Raw genomic sequence first — 19,470 nt, 5'->3', positions numbered from 1 at the left:
ACGAGACAGCTTAGGGTATAACGGCCCCGGATTCTAAGGGTTCCTTAACCTCCATATAGAGCTTCCAAAAGCCGTAACACTGCACCTCTAGTAGGGCCCGATGCGAAATCGGAGGGACGATCGAATCTGTAGCTGACCATGAGTCGGGCGGGACAGCCCGACACCGGCTTCATAGAATAACATGCGCTGAATTCCTTCTACGTGGTGACTCTGGTTATCAGGCAGTCTCCATCTGACAGCGGAACCAAGCCACCGTAGTTTCTCTCTCTTTGGCTAGTTAGTAATCACATACTAGTTCAGTTGAAGCCAAAGCACCTGATTGGCTTTTCAGAGCACACTGTTCCTTGGGACTTTGAAGTGGGGCACGTCGGGTCTATTAGCAGGCCTATGTGCTTAACGATCCTTGGCCGCCCAATACTTTACTATGATCTATCCCTCACACGGTGGTATGCAAACGCACACACAATGAGCGAATTTAATACGATTAACATATCCCAACAACCACCACAATCTCAGCTCAGCAGAGGAAAAGTTTTCTTATATCAGGGCCATTCCCGAAATTAACCTTATCCTACATAAAAATATTTCTATCCCATTAAAAAAACAAACCAACGGGACTATCTTATTTCTAAGTTGGAAGAATAAAATTGACTTTTCGTTTCTTGAATGAATATAGCGCATTTTCAAGGATGTACGAGGTATGATCAATATGTTTTTGTTTTGAAGCTTTTACGTATCAAGGGTCTGAACAATCTTAGAAGTAAAAAACAATATTCCAGACTAGACGAATCTTTTATTATATATATTTATAATAAATTATTTCTTACGCTATTCTGTTTATAAATCTTTTTGTATATAAACATGAACCAATTCTATTAGAAACCAAATAAAATATCTTTCTTTACAGAAAATGTATTAGTTTTTGAATTTCCTTAGTATCAGCTTCTTCTTGATTTAGATTTTGAGCTTTCAGTATCCTAAAAAGTAATGGGGTTATTTCAGACGTTCCGATTGATGTAATTAAATGTATACTACTTGTATGTATATACTCTTTTTGTATTTTCCAATGAAGTACTTACACTGGATGTTGTTAAATGACCATTACTGCCATTCCTCACCAAAGGTCTTTGTGTAGAACTAGTCTCATGTTTTTTTTCGATTCCTCTTTCAACACTAAAAAAATTCATTAACATAAAAAATAATCATCTTTAATTCCTATTAAAAGCAGAATTGCAATCAACTCAATTCTGTTTGATAAATGAATCAGGAGAAAATGATGAATCTTTGCTGCTAGTGAATTTTCCAGAAATACAGGAAAAGGAGTAAGAAGGAGAAATTATTAACGAGAGGATCAACTCGTATAACTTCTATGAAATTGGACTAATAGCTAAGGTGTAGACATATGTTTCAGCATTAATTAAAGGTTTCTGCAAAATCCTTATGTTTAAAGTATACCTGTTACTCCTTGATGTAGAGCCTGCTTTTTTAAATATGCCAGTAATTCTTTCTTTTAAGTCTTTTTTACTTCCTTTAGTGTCCTCCATGCTCTCTCCCGAATTTGTCTAAAATAGCAAAATAGTGAGTTACATTTATATATATATATATATATATATATATATATATATATATATATATATATATATATATATATATATAATCTAAAAAATCAGTTTAAAAGGTTTCAAAATTCCTAGCAATAAAGGTCTTTCAGTGCAGAAGTGTCAGAACCTCGTAATTATTATCAAAAATAATGGTTTCTTAAATATCCAAAGCCCACCTAACCAAGTTTTACTATATTTAAAAAAACCTCAAGTATCAATGGATTAAAAACACAAGAAATGGTGAAATAGAAATCCCAAAGCTCAAGTATCGAAAACCTCTACAGGGTAAAGAACAACTAAATGTTTACCATGATCTAACAATAAAGAAATTGGATAAATAATGAACATATAGGAAGTAAAGCTTAGTAAAAATATATTTACCTGCTATAAAAGATTATAATTTAATAATAATCGAAATAAAGTCACAAATCAAAAGATAAATATATCATTATCAATTTTAACATACTCCAAACTTTTATATCCTAACCTGTTAGTTAATATTAGTAAAATAAATGTAATTGAATACCTTGGACGATAACGGTCTCATCGGTGGAAAAGTGTCTGGATCTTTATCATCTATACTTCTTGATTTGGTTAATTTTTTAAGTTTGCCTATTAAACTTTTCTTCTTCTTCTTTTCACCTGAATCACTTTGCGTAGAACCAGTTGATAACCTACTATCCAAACTTGCGTCTCTTCTTGTTCTTCCAGATTCAACATCTGAATGAAGATCCAATGAATTCAGACTAGACAAACTATTATCATTGGTCCATATATTTTGTTCTGTCTGAATAGTATGTTCTAATGAGATACTTTTACGTTTTAAATTTCCTTGTGAAAGTCCAGAGCTTCTTCTTAGGTCAGGTTTATGTCTTAAGACAACATTGTCATGTTCTGTGGAAGTAGCTCTTCTCACACCCATTGTTCTTCTAATACGTTCCCTTTCGGCATCGTCTTCTGAAAATCGTTGAAATCTTCTTAGGTCTTCAGTTGTGTGGACAAGTCTTTGCATTATATATTGAATTTGTTGCTGTTTCTCTTCTGGTCCCATAGAAGTTTCCCTCCTTTCCAGAGCAGGAGAAGTCTCTCTAGATTTCGATTTTGTTCTCCTTGGAGGAGTTGGAGTATAAGGAGCTTCATTTTCTTTAGAAAAAAACAGTTCTGGAGCTAATTGTTTCAATGTATCCATTTGCTCAATTAAAGTATTTATTTTCCTGTCGTCACCTTGTTGATCAAGTTTTTTCTTACCATTCATAATTGATCGATATTCTTCTCGCTCTTTGTCATATTTTTCTCTTTCTCTTCTCAACTTCTCATTAGTTGTTCGTAATTTCGCATGAGCATCTCTCAATTCTAAAAGATCGCATTGCAGTTCTGTGACTTTTTTCTTATTTTCATCTTGATCTTCCTCCGAAGCTTTCTTTAACTGATCTAACTTACGTTTAGCTTCTAATCTCTCTTTGTCTCTTTCTCGTTCAACTTCAAAAAGAGTTTGTCTTAAATCTCTGGCTAATGTAGCCGTTTCTTGTAGCAGTCTTTGCTGTTCTTCTCTTTCTTTTTGCCATGCCAATTCCATTCTTGTTCTTATACCTACCACTTTTGTCCTACCACTATTCAGTACTTTCTCTTCTTCTAACTCATTTATTTTGGAATGCATCTCTGATAATCTAACTTCAAATGATGAACGCTCTGAAACTAGCTCCGTTTTCAATCTTGAAGCCTCTAGTCTAGCTTCTGATAACTCATCTTCCATACAACTTATTTGCTGTTCCAATGTTGCCACTTTCAACTTGGATTCTTCTAGCTAAAATAAAGAAAAATCCATTTAAATGAAATTAAATGTAAATATTTGTTTTTACCTCATCGTAATGAATAGTTTTAGGCTCTGTTCTGGGTAATTTTGGTGACTGTTTCAAATCTCCAATAGTTTTTTGAGCCATTTCTAACATATGTTTGTACGTATCTTTCTCTCTTTTAAATCTACTCAATTGATTTTGTAAGGACTGTAATTCTCCATTTACAACGTTCATTTGACTTTCATATCTCATTTTTAGTTCCGCTAGGTCAGATTTCTTACTTTTCTCGAGATTATTTAGCCTGTGAAATATTTCCAAGAATACATTAGTAAAACCTAACCAACTATGCCATTACTGAATACAATATTAAAAAATCTGTCAAATTAGGAATTACAAGACCCATATTCGGTGAACTTACCATGTTCACATTTTATTTAAAAAATCGACATATTTCAGGATTTTTGTAAAGGGTAAATTTTTTGGATAATAAAGAATTTGTTCCATAATATAGCCACACTCTTCATATTTTCAGTTTGTAAGATTTGTAGTAAACTGTGTAGCCTACATAAGTTGTACAGCATTTAAATAAAAGCTTATTATAATTGCTACAATTTTTTCTGCAAAATGAAAAAATTCTCCCATATTGGGCTTTTCATATGAACAAAAAAAATTGAGAAGTTTTCTAATTTTTTTGGCCGGTAATTTTGGAAAACCTAATTATAGGTTCAGTTTTTCAATACTTTTAAGAAACAAAACTTTAGTGTAAAGATTTCTACCTCAACGGTTTAAATAATAGAAGCTACGTTTTTCATATAAATTATCTTCACCTACATTTTTGAATAAGTGAATAAATTTTAGATGCGTCAATAAAATTCTTGATAGAATTTTTGTCAACTCTCCCTACATTTTAGTTCCACTGACTTAAAATGTATTTGTGGAAAATACTTTAAATTCAACATTTCTTTCAACAATCTTGTATCAACACTTTTCTTTTCTCAACTTCTACAGCTACCATTGGAATCTAAATCTGAGTTTAGTTACATGTAAAAAAAAATGTAGAAGTGATTCATCATCATCGTCATATAGCTCCCAGTGGAGCGAAGGGTACCTGTCGATGTTTCAGCATCTGTGGTGAAACGATGAGGTCGCTTTCTTCATGCGTCGTTATGTGGGTTTCGTCTAATTAATTATTTAACATTAAAATATAATATAGTAGTCAGTGTTTATGTAGAAATTATATTTAAATTATGCTTCTCAGCCAGCAATGAAGACTTTTTTTTTAATTTTTGGACTATATATTACATTAGAAATAGGCTATATATATTTAAATGTGTTTTCAATATAATATGATAAAGTATTCATTCATATTTTCTTATAATATTCAGATTTAGGTTCATGAATAGATTTCAGGTATATTAGCAGGTAGGATTTGTGTTTGACAATTTAATGAGTGGTAAATTGATTAGAAAAATATGAAAAAAGTATGAATAGAATCGATACTCTGTTTTCTTGGAGATTTCTTCATCCGAATGTGACTTTTTTGCTGTCTACTGTTATTATCTATACTCTGTTAGCTTCTTATTACCTTCTATATTTCAGCTGTTAATAGGAGTATCATTAAACAATTCAATTCTCAACAACAAGTACAAATATCAAACGTCCGATTTATTCCCAATTTGTTTGTTGGGTTTCCTAGTTTTCTATAGTTTTTAAAGCATTTTCTTCTGTTCAGGCTATATCTGTAGCCTCTTTCAATTTTAAGTTGATCTGTTGCAGTTCTTTCACGAGAGTTCTTCTCCATGTTTGTACAGGTCTACCTCTTTTCATTCTGCCTATTGTATTATAATTAAACACTTACGTGGTTATGTTTATTTCTGGTTTTCATAGTGGATCTATCATTTTCGCTTTGTAATCCTTATGTCTATTTTCTTTTCTTCAGTTATGTTCTATAGGTATTCATTACTTATCCTATTTGGTCAAGAATTTTTGCAGATAACTCGTATAAGCACCTGTAGATGAACGTTTGAATTTTCTTGAACATCATAAAAGCGATTTACGCCAGGCCTATTCTTGGATGTGTCAGCTGACTCTTCCCACATTTCAATAGTCCCACTCATTTACAATGCATCAGTGAAAAATTTCTTAAACATTGCTCTCCACAATCTTGTACAAACATTTTTTTTCTTTTCTCAAATTTTACAGCAACCATTGTGATCTAAATCTAGACACATGAAATAAGAATGTTATTAGTTTGCTAGACTAGCTAAACCAACTGGCCTTTATTATGGTAATCAAAGATCGATGTAGACATCATAGCAAGAACCACTTCTGCTCTTTCAGTAGCGGTTGAGGAGTTCGAGCGAGCAGCTGAAGCAATAAGACTTAAAATCAATCAAAGCTCACAATTTACAAGACAATAATCCATTCCGTAGTTACATAGGGATGCGAGACATGGACTATTACGACGACAAGTGAGCGGATTTTGAACTGCTGCGAATGTAAGATCCTACGAAAGATTTTTGGCCCTATTTGCGAGAACGGTGCGTGGAGAATCTGGAGGATTTCATGGCGATTTCTGATGGATACCGTCGCAGAGCCATGTATGTAGTTCCTGGAAGACGGCGATTGAGAGGACGACCACGCCTTCGCTGGTCGGAGGACGTTGAGGCGGACCTAATCCAGCTAGGGGTTCGACGTATAACTCTTCATAATAGATTTGAGATAACCATCCCATTAAAAATAAAATAGTATTTGAAAAAGTTAGCTATTCTCTAATAGAAATATAAAATACCTTATCCTTAGCTGTTTAATTTCCTTTTCCATAGCACTACTATCTGCATTAATATTTCTTTGTATTTTATTAACTTTGTCATAATCGTCTAATTTTTTCTTAAGATCATCGCTTTCTTTTCTCATGAAGTCCATTTGGCCATGAATAGCATCATACTCCTTTTTAAGTTGGTCATACTCTGATTGTTTTTCTTCGAGCAGCGCTTTCAGTCTTTGTCTATCCGAGTCACTTCCAATAGAATTTGGTCTTGATTTTAATTTTGACTCCAGTTCTAGTTTCTCTTTGATCCAAGTATCGTTTTTGAAGTTATATGTGTCTCTTAGAGTTTTTAATTCTGATTCTAGTTGTTCTGTCTCACGTTTGAGATTTTTATATTGTCTGAAACATAAAAGAAATAAATATTTATAATTTATCAATAATATTATTTTAGTTACATATAATTTAGAGCCTAATTGTTGAGCTACTAAATATCATATATTATAAACTAATTAAATACAATACTAAATTCATTCCTTAATTCATTGAAGAATTAAAATTTATTTATGCCAAGTAATTTTTTCGTGATATAATTTTTACAATCAGATTGTGTGTAAGGTCATCTAACTTCCTCTCTGAATGGTTTTGTTTCTACCATAATCCTGCAGAAACTATAGCTATATATGGTAGGAAAAAGGGTAAATAAATTATTGTTAGAACCTTTTACTATTAATGTCTTCAATAGTTTTAATAAGTACAAAATTTGAAAATTCCTATGTGGGTTGTTTGTATCGTTTAATTTACCCCATACCTCCCTATATAAATAGCTGTAGTTTTTTGGAGGATGTGATATAAAGAAAAGTATTCATAGCCTATTGGTGCAAATTCACTGACCTTTCATATTCATGGTCTATTACTTTTTTACTTCCATAACTATGAAAATGTTAATTTAAATAGAAATTATTTTTCTGATTACAAAATTTATACATGGCTACTTACGATTCTAAAGTTTCTTTTTCCATGACCAATTTAGCTTTGGTAATCACATGCTCTTCCTCTAATATTTCATATTTAGCTGTTAATTCGTCATATTTTCTTATTTCTTTAGTAATTGTAGCTTCTAATTCAGAAATAGTTTTTTGCAATGTTTTGGTTTCTGGTGATCCAGATTTGTTTTGTTCCAACTTTTTAATCTTTTCTTTTAACGTTGCCAATTCTTTATTTTTTTGTTCTTTTTCGTTGTTGGCTTTCAGTACATCTAGCTTTTTCCTTTCATTCTGCAAAAGAATATAGTATACAATTTAAATAACCCCATATGTATATAGTTGAAAGAAAATTTTAATTTCAATTAACCAAGAGAAATATGTGAAAGAATTAATGAATTAATTATACTTTCATTCATATGCTAAATGATGAATTATAAACTGAGTATAATTAGCAAACCTGTAAATCAATTTCCATTTCTTTTATTTTTTTTTCGTTTTCCAATTTGCCATTTTTATTTTCGAGCTGAGCTTTAGATAATTTTTCTTCCACAGATTTATAGGATTTATTTACTCTGTCCAATTCTTCTTTTAATTTAGCAATTTCTGCACTTTCTAATTCACCTACTTTCTTGTTAGTTTTTGATACAAGCTCCTTTTCAGCTTCTAAATTCGTTTCCTAAAAATTAGAACTATCAATTTGATTTTTAAATATTCTAATACAAAATTTAAACTTGAATTTTTTAGCTTCAAGTTGATTTTAGCATAATAATTAATGATTAAAATTTATAGAATACTGAAAAACTTTATGAATAAATCGAAAAAGTGAATTTTACAACGTTTTCTCTCATTTTAATCTGATATTAAAAACATTTCGGATGAAAACCACATCTTTTAAAAATAGAAATATTTATAACTATTGAATAAGTTAATAAAAAATTCACATTTATTGATTCTGTGTTATGAATTTCAATAGTTAATTAGAAATAACTCCGTTTCTATGGTAAATAAGTTGAACTTGAAAGATAAAAATTTTAATCTGTACAATTTTTATCCAAAAATTTTTTTTATATATTTATGTTTTCAAGATATTTTTAAAAAGTTATTTTTGGAGTATTATCTACCACCCAAATAAAAATTAAACTTTTTTAATAAATTATTCAAATGTATGGTGAAATCAACTTTATTGGAAATGCAGAGTCGCCTTTAAAATGGTAACTTGACTCCCAATTTCATTGGACTATTATGAGATTATTATTCCATGAAATTGTAAACAGTGAAATTATTAGAGTTGAATTTGCCTAATGACCTTCATTTTGTAACATAATTAAGTTTCAGTCAATCATTTCATTATATTTTTTATCAAAAATAAAGTAGTTGCAATTTTTTGATAATTTGTGAAATGAATTGCTCCATTACCAGTTGTTTCACCAATTTATCTTTTTGTTGAATAGTAGTTTCTAATGCATTTATTTTCGTTGTTAATGTTTCTATTTTTCGGTTCAATTTCTTTTTCTCTTCTTCCCATTTTGCTTGATCTTTCTCTAGCGACTGCAGTTTAAGCCGTTCTTTTTCAATCTGAAAAAAAGTAATGTGTAAGAAGCTTCATAATTGAGACTCACAAGCAATTATTTTGGTATAAAACAAAATAAAGCCACGATAGATACCCCCCTTGATACTAATTTAGTTCGAGCAACCAACACTAAACTTTTTTATGATCACTATTAATGCACTAGTCAACCAAAGTAAGTGTAAGTTACTAAAAATAAACATAATAGCAGAGCTCAATTTAATAAATTTGATCCGAGCAGTATGACTGATTGTTTGGTTACTAGAGTTTCATTAACTAACATTGTTAGAATCTACACTAAAACAATTTTTTTTTCTTAAGAAGCAGCTTGTAAGAAACGGCTATAAACTTTTCACCTTATATAATGCTTGAACAATAAAAATTGAAATACAAACCTCATTAGTTATTTTGTTATAATCTTCTTTCAGTTTTTTAATTTCTTTTTCTTTTCCTTCCAATGTTTGCTCAAGTGAGTTCGCTTTCTGTGTTAAAGTATTTAAATCATTTTGCTTCGTTGCTGAAGATTCTAAAAGACGAAATACTAAATAACAATATTAAAATACAATTTTATATAATCTTACTGAGATTAGCTTGTAATTTTGAAATTTCTTCCCCTAGAGACTTCTTATCGTTGCTTAGTTTCGTTTTGTCTTTGACTAATTTATCTAGTTCAGTCTGTAAGGAAGATTTTTCTGTTGAATATTTATCTAAAGATTCTTTAAGTTTGTTTATTGTTATACTAAGTGCTTCCTTTTCTGTGACAGCTGCACTAGATTTTAATTTTTCATCCTCAAGTTCTTCAATTAAATTATTTATTTTCTTTTTTGTTTCTTCCAGTTCATAAGTGACTTTTTTTACTTTTGAATTGGCTTCCTCCTCAAGTTTTATTTTTTCATTTTCATTAGTTTTCAGAACCTGGAGAATTTCTCCTATTTCTTTTTCTAAATCACTAATCATTGTCCTCATTTGGTCTTTAGAAGTTAGCGCTGAAATTTTTTTTGGTGTCCTTTGACTGAATTTTTTAAAATCGCCCTAAAAATATGATAAAAATTTTTTTTTACTTTCAAACGGGGGTTGGGTTAAGCACTGTATTTTCATATAACTGTATGGTATGTAATGGTATTAAATAACTGGAATAAAATTGAAAATCAATTTCGAGAATAACTTTTCAGGAAGAATCATTAAGTTTAGATAATCGAGCAAAACTATTACAAATTAACATATTTAGTTCTCAAAGCCACCCCTGTCTAATAGAATACTATGGAGTGAAGAGTCAGTAGTTTAACTAGTGTAACAAAAGATTTTAACAAGTAAATATAAATTATTAGTTAGTGCATTTGAAATAGTTATTTGTACACTAGTGAAGTGAGTAAATAAATTGGAAAGACAAAAATATACTGTATTTATCGTACCCATCAGAAATATATAAAAAAATTGTTATAGTTAAGACTATTACTATTTGATTTGAGGAAAATATTAGTTTAGATACCTTAGATAATAGAACATTATCCTTTTTCTCTGTTATATTAAGAAGTTCTTCAAGACTCTTAATTTTTTCATTTTTCTCGGACATTTCAATTTCTAATGATGCTATTTGATCTATATATTTGTCCAAATGTTTGTCTCCTTTAGTGCCTTTGGCTGTTTTTAATGCCAGTTTTTTATTTTCGTTATCAAGTTTTTCATTTTCAACTTCTAAACTTTGTACTTTATTTCTTAATACCGATGCTTCCTGCTCGATCACTTGGAGTTGCCTACGAAGATCCAAAGTTTGTTGATCAAGATCCAAAGATCTGTAACCAAATATATTGGTTGAGAGCGTCATTTATTGTAATTAGAAAATATGTTTACTCACTTGCTTTTTTGCATGCCTTTTGATCTTTTTTGAGTAAGGCTGAGTTCTGCATGGAGTCTTTCACAGTCTCTTTCTTTTTCTATAAGTTTTTTCCGTATATCATTTGTTTCATCTTCTAAAACCTGAAGAGGTACTTATATTTAGTAAATAGAAAAATATACAGAGTTTTAATATAAGAATACAAAGTGTATAAAGCAGAAATGAAACAAAACTTATTCCATGGACTAAACACAAAGAAAGAAATAAGAAAATGAATAATGGAGGATATCTGAAGAAACCATTGCTGTGCGGACTTATACACAGGAATAAAATCAGCCAAAAAATCTTGTTGAGGTTTACAATAATTTGCCATATACAATGGGTAATGTGCCTAACCTACAACCACTGCTTGTATAAGTAATTTAGCTAATGATTGTGGATATACAAGATTTTTCAGGATCATGCTTAGGTTAGATTAGGGGTCTAGTGAGTGCAACTCAGGTTAAATTCAACTATTGCATCTTAATCCCGAAAAGAAGACCTAAATAAAATAATTAGCAACTATTATTTTGAAAACTAATTATTTAACAATCAACTAGAAACCAAAATCACATCAACCCATAATTTATGAATTCATTTACAATACTACCTTAAGTTTTTGATTTAGCAGCGAGTTTTCTTTAATTTTCTCACTATTCAATAGAGTACGTTTGCTCGAAGTTTTAGTGGAAGCTTGCTCTTGTAATTCTTTTATTTTGGATTTCAATTTATGGTTATCTCCTTCTAATTCTTCAACTTTATGTCGAAGAACTGAAGCTTCTTGCTCACTTAATTCTAATTGCAATTTTATTTCTGCTGGATCATCATCTTCTGAAATATCTGATTTTTCTGTTGGTTCTAGCGACAACTTTTGATTTGTAGGGCTCAATTTTCGAGCTAAAAAATAATGTTATCTCTAAATTTTCGTTATATTGTGATTCGATTATGTTAGTAGGCGACATACAAGTTAAAATTCAAAGTTCAAGCCAAGAGAGAAAAAAATCAACATAAATGTACTGACTGATGTGCATTTTGAGTTTTGTATTGAGCTGATTTGCAATAATCATGTAATTTCAGAAAGTTTATTAAAGTTAAAAGTGCAGCGGGTACAAATAGTACATGGTGAAACAATGTAAAGAAATAAAATATAATACAAATGGCAACAGACAGTTTTCAACTGTTCTTATTCAATTTTTCAGTGAAGAAATAGCACTCAAATTTTGTCTATGAGATCTATTTTTTTAATTATGTTTCATTTATAATAAAGTATTGGTTAAAAAATTTACATCAGTCACTTATCACTTCTAAATTTCTTTTTCCAGTTTGGATTTTACTAAGGTAGCATAGCTTAGTCTTTATATTCATATCCTATTGTCTTTTATATCAATATTTCATACTTTTAATATCCCAATAGAAAATCTCTCTCCCTTTTCAACTACATTCAGCCAATTTTTGAGAACGTGATCAAGATTACTGCTGGGGTAGTAAACTTAATGTTACAATGGAGAATTTGAAAATTTAATTTCCATAAATTCTACATACATGTCTGCTTTATGACTACTATGAAAATTTTGTACTACTAGAAGCAATAAACATCAAGCGTTAGGTTAAGTTAGTATTTCTTCCCAACGCGCTACAAGTTTTTTTGCGGAATCTAGATCAGGGTATGGCCATTTGTGTCTATTTATGTTTTTAATATTGATCCAAATCATTGCTACACCAAACTTAAAAAACTTCATTTTTATAATTTTCTATTGTCACAAATATTCGAGATTTATCTTGTTTTTCCAAATGAATACTGAAATCATGTGTCATTTTTACAATCAGTTTTACCACCACAGATTACTTATATTTGTTATTTATTCTGACCAAATTGATGCCATCTAGGGGTTAAATCTCAAATACTAGCTTCTCACAAAACAATATAAAATTTTATTTTAAAAGCGCGAAATTTAAATATCACTAACTCAAGTATTTGATACAAAATATATATCCAAATAAGAACAAATTTTGAAAACTGAATCCCAAAAATATAAATTTGTAATATTATCATCATAACTATTTAATAATTTTTAAATATTGTATAAGCACTAATTTTTTTACTCCACTGAAATTTGGACAAATCGGTTTTTAACAGTGAAATGATACTTCAATAATTTTAATAAAATTTCAGAACATGCCACAACTTATTATCGCCATCTATTTTTCGATTGTAAAAACTGGAAAAGTAACTCTCTTAGCAGATGCGTGGAAAGATTTCTATTTACTGGTGCTTGTTATACCATCAATAACTATGAAATAATACTGTACAAAAACTATACTACAAAATGTATCTTTATCATTATATCTAGTAATAAAGAAAGCAACTTGTGATCAGTTTAGACAAACGCCTTTGTTATTAGTAAAGAAGGACGTCTTATTGCCACTTTATCCTTTTAAGTACATAAATTTATGTGTCAAGTAAGATGTCGTTTGAAAATTCCCATTTTCTACTCATATTTCACAAAATTTTCTACTTATTTATTGTGAATTTAAACAGAATGTTCTAGTTTCAAATATTATTAGAATATTTTTGAAATTTTTTTTGATCTTCTGATCAAAAGTAAGAACAAAAAGCTTTGCACTAATTTAAGTTTCCAGTCACAAAGTCAGAAATATAGTTTAGAATGTCTCTTTTGGAATAGTAATGGAGGAGAGTTCTTAAACTACATGTTACTTGACCTAAATTAGGGCTTTGCGAAAACTATGTGATAGGGCTCATGATGTGAATGTTTAGAAAAATTTTTTCTATGGTTTAGGATTAGTAATTAGCTGATAAGTTCCCTATCTGACCCAGGGTCACGGTTTACGGAAAGCCCTAAAGTAATTAAAATAGTACGGGGTGGAAGGGATTCGTAAAAAGTGATGTTGACAAAACTACTAATAATGACGTTATCCCGATTTTGTTAGAAAACCAAAAATATTAAATTGGATTATCTCAAGGATTTGCATAGTCACGTACTTCTGGCTCTGTTGGCCATTTTTTTCAGTTGTAAGACCAATGATTCATTATCATCTTCTATTCTGGAAACTTTCTTACGTAAATTTTGTGCCTGTAAATCGAAATTGAAATTGAAAACGTTAAACAAACCACTCTTTTTCAGGAGACAGTAGACTAGATAATAATTTAATCGACAATATTGATGAAAAACAGTGTGTATATTTCAATCTACATACTATACCTCTTCTTCGGCGAATTTAAGTTGTTCTCTCAAGTCTGCTTCTCTCTCTAATGAATCCTGAAGATCTCTTAGGAGCTGAACAGGATCATCCTGCGATCCTCCTCTTGTAAGAGATTCTCGTGATACTTTCTGCGAAAAAAGGAATTAAAAACTTAGCCAACTAACAAAGAATAGACTGTTATGAATAAAATTAATATTGGAAGTACTGAATATAATTATATAGTAAATTAACTGATTAAACTGAATTGATAATATATACTTACTCCATCTGTTGAAGGATTTTTGCCTATACTTGCTAATGTAGGAGCTTTTTTTTTAGTTGGTCCCTTTGTATCTTCGACTTTACTTATTTTCGATTTCGCTTCATCTAATTCCTTTTGCAATCGAACAGAAACTTCGTTAGATACTTTTATTTCCTGTTCTAGTTCTTTTATTTTTTCTATCTGGGATAATGTTGTTCCACTTCCTGTTATCTAAAAAATCTTAATTACATTTCGAAATACAGATTATCAAAAACAATCTTACATCTTTCATTTTCTTTTCTAACTCGGCTTTTTCGATTTCTAATTGTGCAGCTTTTCTTTCGGCTTTTCTTAATTTAAAAGACAGTATTCGACAATTTTTTGTTGTTTGGTCTAAATCTTTTTTTATAGAAGTATATTCTACTGCTTGGTCTTCCCTGTAAAGTATTAGCGTTTTTACGGTTTGCGAAACAACGATAAAAAAATATTTTCATGTGACCCTCTATGGTAACAACCATAAACGTATAGCAATTTTTTTAAGTCAAATTAAGTAGACAGACGTATTTCGACGGCGCGGTATACCGGAACCTTGTTAAAATGTTTAATATCCGAAGGTAATTTTTAATTTCCTTTGGGAGAAACAGCTCCATTCACATTTTCAACCAAAGTGCACGAGGCAATATCTGTATTATGGAAACATAATCCATATTTATATTTAAATTATAGATTTTTTATGGATAATCTCAACGTATAGACTAATCTGATTAATGAATTTTGTTAAACAAACACTTTATATTTATTAATAACAAAAATAGTATAGTCATTCATAGAAAATTGATCAATAGTTTGGAATTGAATGATTTTATATCGACAAACTTCGTAACAATTTCAACGTACCTAAAGTTATCTTGTAATTCATCCATTTGTTCTTCCATATCTCTAAGTTCTTTTTTAATGTCTTCGTTTTCGTCCATTAATTCTTCACATAACGTTTCGGCAGCCAAAAGCTTCGATCGCAAATCATCTGCTATTCGTTGTGCCTCTTGTACAGTAGGTCTATTTTCTAGATCACTCTCTAATTCTTTCACTTTCAAACTTAAACTTCTCTTTTCATCTCTATAGTCTTCTAGCTGTTGTTGTAGTTCGTTACACTTCTGTTGTAGTTTCAGTACTTCAGAAGCACTAGTTTTGCTAGTTGTAGATTCCATGGCGGCAAGTCTTCTTAGTAAAATATCACTTTTTTCTCTTTCTAGCCTATCGCATTTTGCTTTGGTTGTTTCCAATTCTTTTTTTATGCTTTCAAGTTGTTCCTTCAATTCATTTTCTTGTGTGTCGACCAGCGTTGTGTCCGTAGTTTCGGTACCCGCCAAACTCACTGCATCGTCATTATCTGAAGAGTCTTGTGATGAATCTCTATTAGTCTTAGCTTTTACCTAAATTGTTTTCAAATTTATTAGTTTTATATCTTGGACAATTGGATCACGCACAAATTATAAAATAAAGACGAACGGGAGACACTGATTGGACAAGGTCGTAAGAAGATAGAAAATAGAATTGAAAACAACCACAAAAATTATTAAATTGCGTTGAGAACAGAATACTTTTATTGCAGCAATTACTTACGCTTCATATAATTCAACTAGTACCATTAGTTTAGTTTCAGTCTCTGAAGACTATACCTTAGTTATCGAAATCAGCGTCAGTGTGATCAATCCAGTCCAGGAATGATGGTCTATTTTTCATTCCACCTCGCTCATTCGAATGTTGGATTATAAGTTGAACAGTGGACACGCATTTGTTTTGAAGAATTCTATATGGCATTGTTGAGCCTTATTTTTCATTTCTTCCACTCATCCAATTCCTCACCCAAATCCGCCTTGTTTCTTTTCAGTTCTTCTTCCATCACATTAATTACTTCTTCTAATAGTCATAGTTGAACACTTTCAAAACAATTTCTAAGCTTCTTTCTTGACAGAATTGTCACTATAGTGTTACCGATATTATAGCTTTTGAATTACTGCAATAATGTGGATTACTGAACTGGAATAATATGAACCTGACATTTACTTAGGAAAAATAACCAGAGAAACTCACGAATTGTTAAAATCTGTTTATGGCTATAACCCCAAGATAATCATTTCAAAGGAAAATCAACGATTCACGTTGTCCTTAAACAACCCGTGAATCATGGTCTGTTTTTTCTTATGATAGTGCGATCAGAGTTTGCTCCAGTGGAAACACCGGTAAATTTTTGCGAAAAAAGAGTGCTCTTATTCATCGCGTAAAAGCTTCCCGGGTCGCTATTTATTCGGAAGTTTTTGTTAGCTAAAATCTTATCAGTGAACATTCCCCTTATTCACCAGATTTAGCACCATACGAATTCTAGGTATTCCTACTAAGGGGGAAATATTTTGACATGATTCCTTCTAACCACGGATTCATCTTAACTAAAATATTGGGTAGTTACTGTCAATCCTAAAGAAGAGCACACAGATATTCCGTAATCGAATATGATTAAGGAGCATGTTTCTGATATGTCAATCAATAAGATAATGAAAAGACACACACCTTATTGATGACTCAAGCTGTGAAACAAAAGTACGACAATACAATTCCTTTTAACCAAAAACAAGTTTCAAATATCGCCCACTTCTTAAGATATATACCTCCAGTAAACATTCAATTTTACCATGAAATCGAAGCAAGCAATTTGGATACTGGAAGCCGGAGCTTAAATGATAATGATAAAATGTAGATGAAATAATATAGTGATGATAGTGAAGACGATATAACTAGAAAACAACCATTCGATGCGGTATATTTTTCTACAGTAAGCGAGAAAATCCCTATGTAAATTTAATGTTTTAGGTTTTAACATCTTTTCTACTCGTTTCGTCAGCGATGAGGATCGTAACCGCTTTGGATTGTCTCTACTCCCTTTTTTATTGTCTTCTTCCATATTTCTCAATCTTCAGCCTGGTGTAACGATACGTAGAGGGATTAGTCTGAGTTTTGTTTGATTTGATCATACCATTTCATAGGTGATCTTCAGCCTGTCTATGTTGTCATCCAGTCTTCTAGTTACGTGTCCAAAATATTGCAACACTTTTTCTTGCACAATGATGATAGTCTGGTGGTTACACTAAACTCTTCCAGTTCGACTGAAGTCAGTTCTCTTCGCAGTCTAGGGTCTAAACAATTTCCTGTAGTACCACATTTCAAACGATACAATATATTTGCGCTCCTTAGCTCTAAGTCTTCACGATTGTGAGCCGTAGAGATGATTGGGAAGACCAACGTTTTTGGTTATGTTTGAGATTTTAGTATAACGATATATCATTCTGTTGGAACAAGCCAAACGTTTTAAAAGAATGTCTCAACTTTAATAATTTTCCAGCTTTTTCTTTTTAATAGTGGTTGAATATGATTATAGGAATTTAATCTTGAATACCTCAAAACAAACTTTATAAATTTATACAGATGTATAGTTACATCAAAAAAGTTTTAAGTCGTTCATTAGATTGGGTTATATAGTTCTAGGTTATGAAACCCCTAGAAATATCTTTTTGTTTTTGTGATTACTACATTTTCTATTGATGGATAAACATAATTCGTAACTTTTCTCTACGTTTTCTAGAAAGTGCGTGATCCATAATGACATAAATATCATTGTAAGCAACAATAATTATTAAATATACAGTTAGAACAATATTAATACAATTTATTATACAAATGGAGCACACTGGAATTTTATTGATAGAAAGCAATAATATTGGTTAGCAAATTTTTTAATAAGAATATACAAGGTGATCCCAATGAAATTGTTTTTAAATATTCCATTAATTTGATTATGCTATTAGAACAACAGATATTGTAAATCAGAGTAAATGGAAGAATGAAAGAAAGTTTATTAGATGTGCGTGATGAAAATAAACGAGTGTAAAGTATGTGTAGTCGAGGTACCTATTTACAAACCATTCAATTAGGAGTATTATTTACCTAGAATTAATATCATCGGTGATTTTCTCAATTAGTTTGAATGATAGATATTGGATAGAATGAAAACTATCTTACCCTTGGTACAGCCTAGATATGGAGACATTTTAAAAAAATATGTTTAGGATCAAAGACAAGATCAACTTTGTTTTTATATCAATCTTCTTAATTGGAATGGAATACCCTGTACATTTATTAAGTTTGATTAACTTCTATGTCTACTTTTGGCAACTACTACTACGGCATGTTTTTTTAAGTAAGTACCGATTCGAAATATCTGTTTTCATATGTGAAAATTCCTATGCCTCAATTTAAACATGTCATAACTTGTTCAGACTAGTATCTACTTTAATGAAAAATACAATTGATACGTTTCTTACAAAAATCACCACAGTCCAGTTTTGATTTTTATGGGAAAGTGGGAAAAACTTTATGTCGCCCAACGTTTTACTTAATTTAATTTTTTCTTGTGTAAGACATATTTTATTTTATAATTAGCGAATGGCGACCAAAAAAAAAATTAATCAAAATTTTGGTAATATTTCAAATAGCAACGTAGTTTTTCCTTTTTTATGGACAATGGTTGTTTTTAGTGGAATTTCTTTGAAACTGAGGATTTCAATATGCAAAAGGTTAAGAGAAATGTTTATTTTTAAACAATGTTAAGTTGTAATAACTACAAAGAAAATCGGCATCATTGTTTAATCTTTTGGGCCACTTCTATTGTTTTCGTTGTCTATTTCAACTTCAGGTTCAGTACTAGTTTTGGTGCTGAGCTGAGCAAGGTTTGGTTGAGATAATCGTGGACATTCTCGGGATTTTTCAGGCATATAGCAATATTTCTTAGATATAGGGGCTTTAATATTAGTTTGGTACTAAGCTTCTTCCGGTTTCGCATCACTCTTACTGATTTTATTTTCACAGGCGGCTTTAGATTTGGCATAAAAAATAGCTTCAGAGCTTCAGTCATATTAAAAAACCTTTTTGCTCTGCTTTCATAATCTTAAAGGAGAAGGATGAAGATTTTCCTCTGTTTCGATACTAACACGTTCTTCTAAGTCAGTGCAAGTTTAGTTTTGATATAAATTTGTTACAAATGGTACACATGTCAGATCTCGGCAATCCAAACTTAATATTAAATGATGTTGTGAAAACTGACCAATATGCTTTGTAGGATACATTAATATGAAACTTCTCTAAAAACATTGCTTTGATAGAAAGTGTTTCTGGAAGGTATAATCCGTTTGGATTTTTTAGTCTTAAATAATGTGATTGCCAAGCTTTAAATGACTGGATATGGTTTTTCAAATTCGCTACGGGCTCCGGTATTTTCTTGTGCCTGTTATTATGCCTTCCTCTTCTATCGTGTCGTGATTTACCTTGAAGCAAAAGATTATTTTGTAGTCTTCGTACTCTCCCTC

The 19,470-nt window shown here is 30.7% G+C and overlaps 1 protein-coding gene across 8 annotated transcripts in view; it reads right to left on the bottom strand.

Moving 5' to 3' along the window:
• Positions 1 to 773: 773 nt before the first annotated feature.
• LOC130897008 (myosin heavy chain, striated muscle) overlaps positions 774 to 19,470 on the bottom strand; it is a 34,261-nt gene continuing 15,564 nt past the window's right edge. For 2 of the 8 annotated variants that reach the window (XM_057805498.1, XM_057805482.1), the window contains exons 6-24: positions 14,951 to 15,486; positions 14,337 to 14,490; positions 14,075 to 14,284; positions 13,812 to 13,940; positions 13,592 to 13,682; positions 11,201 to 11,487; positions 10,573 to 10,694; positions 10,207 to 10,510; positions 9,299 to 9,749; positions 9,113 to 9,258; positions 8,567 to 8,725; positions 7,608 to 7,826; positions 7,164 to 7,441; positions 6,189 to 6,566; positions 3,461 to 3,698; positions 2,128 to 3,405; positions 1,456 to 1,562; positions 1,080 to 1,173; positions 774 to 977 (exon numbers count right to left, since the gene is read on the bottom strand). In XM_057805498.1, coding sequence (XP_057661481.1) covers positions 939 to 977; positions 1,080 to 1,173; positions 1,456 to 1,562; positions 2,128 to 3,405; positions 3,461 to 3,698; positions 6,189 to 6,566; positions 7,164 to 7,441; positions 7,608 to 7,826; positions 8,567 to 8,725; positions 9,113 to 9,258; positions 9,299 to 9,749; positions 10,207 to 10,510; positions 10,573 to 10,694; positions 11,201 to 11,487; positions 13,592 to 13,682; positions 13,812 to 13,940; positions 14,075 to 14,284; positions 14,337 to 14,490; positions 14,951 to 15,486 — 5,220 coding nt within the window. In that variant the 3' untranslated portion in view covers positions 774 to 938. The remainder of the gene's footprint in view (positions 978 to 1,079; positions 1,174 to 1,455; positions 1,563 to 2,127; positions 3,406 to 3,460; positions 3,699 to 6,188; positions 6,567 to 7,163; positions 7,442 to 7,607; positions 7,827 to 8,566; positions 8,726 to 9,112; positions 9,259 to 9,298; positions 9,750 to 10,206; positions 10,511 to 10,572; positions 10,695 to 11,200; positions 11,488 to 13,591; positions 13,683 to 13,811; positions 13,941 to 14,074; positions 14,285 to 14,336; positions 14,491 to 14,950; positions 15,487 to 19,470) is intronic. The other 6 variants (XM_057805490.1, XM_057805506.1, XM_057805516.1 and 3 more) reach the window with 3 other exon arrangements.

Source organism: Diorhabda carinulata, chromosome 1 (genome assembly GCF_026250575.1).
Source record: "Diorhabda carinulata isolate Delta chromosome 1, icDioCari1.1, whole genome shotgun sequence".
NCBI lineage: Eukaryota > Metazoa > Arthropoda > Insecta > Coleoptera > Chrysomelidae > Diorhabda > Diorhabda carinulata.
This window is presented reverse-complemented; position numbering and strand designations above follow the sequence as displayed.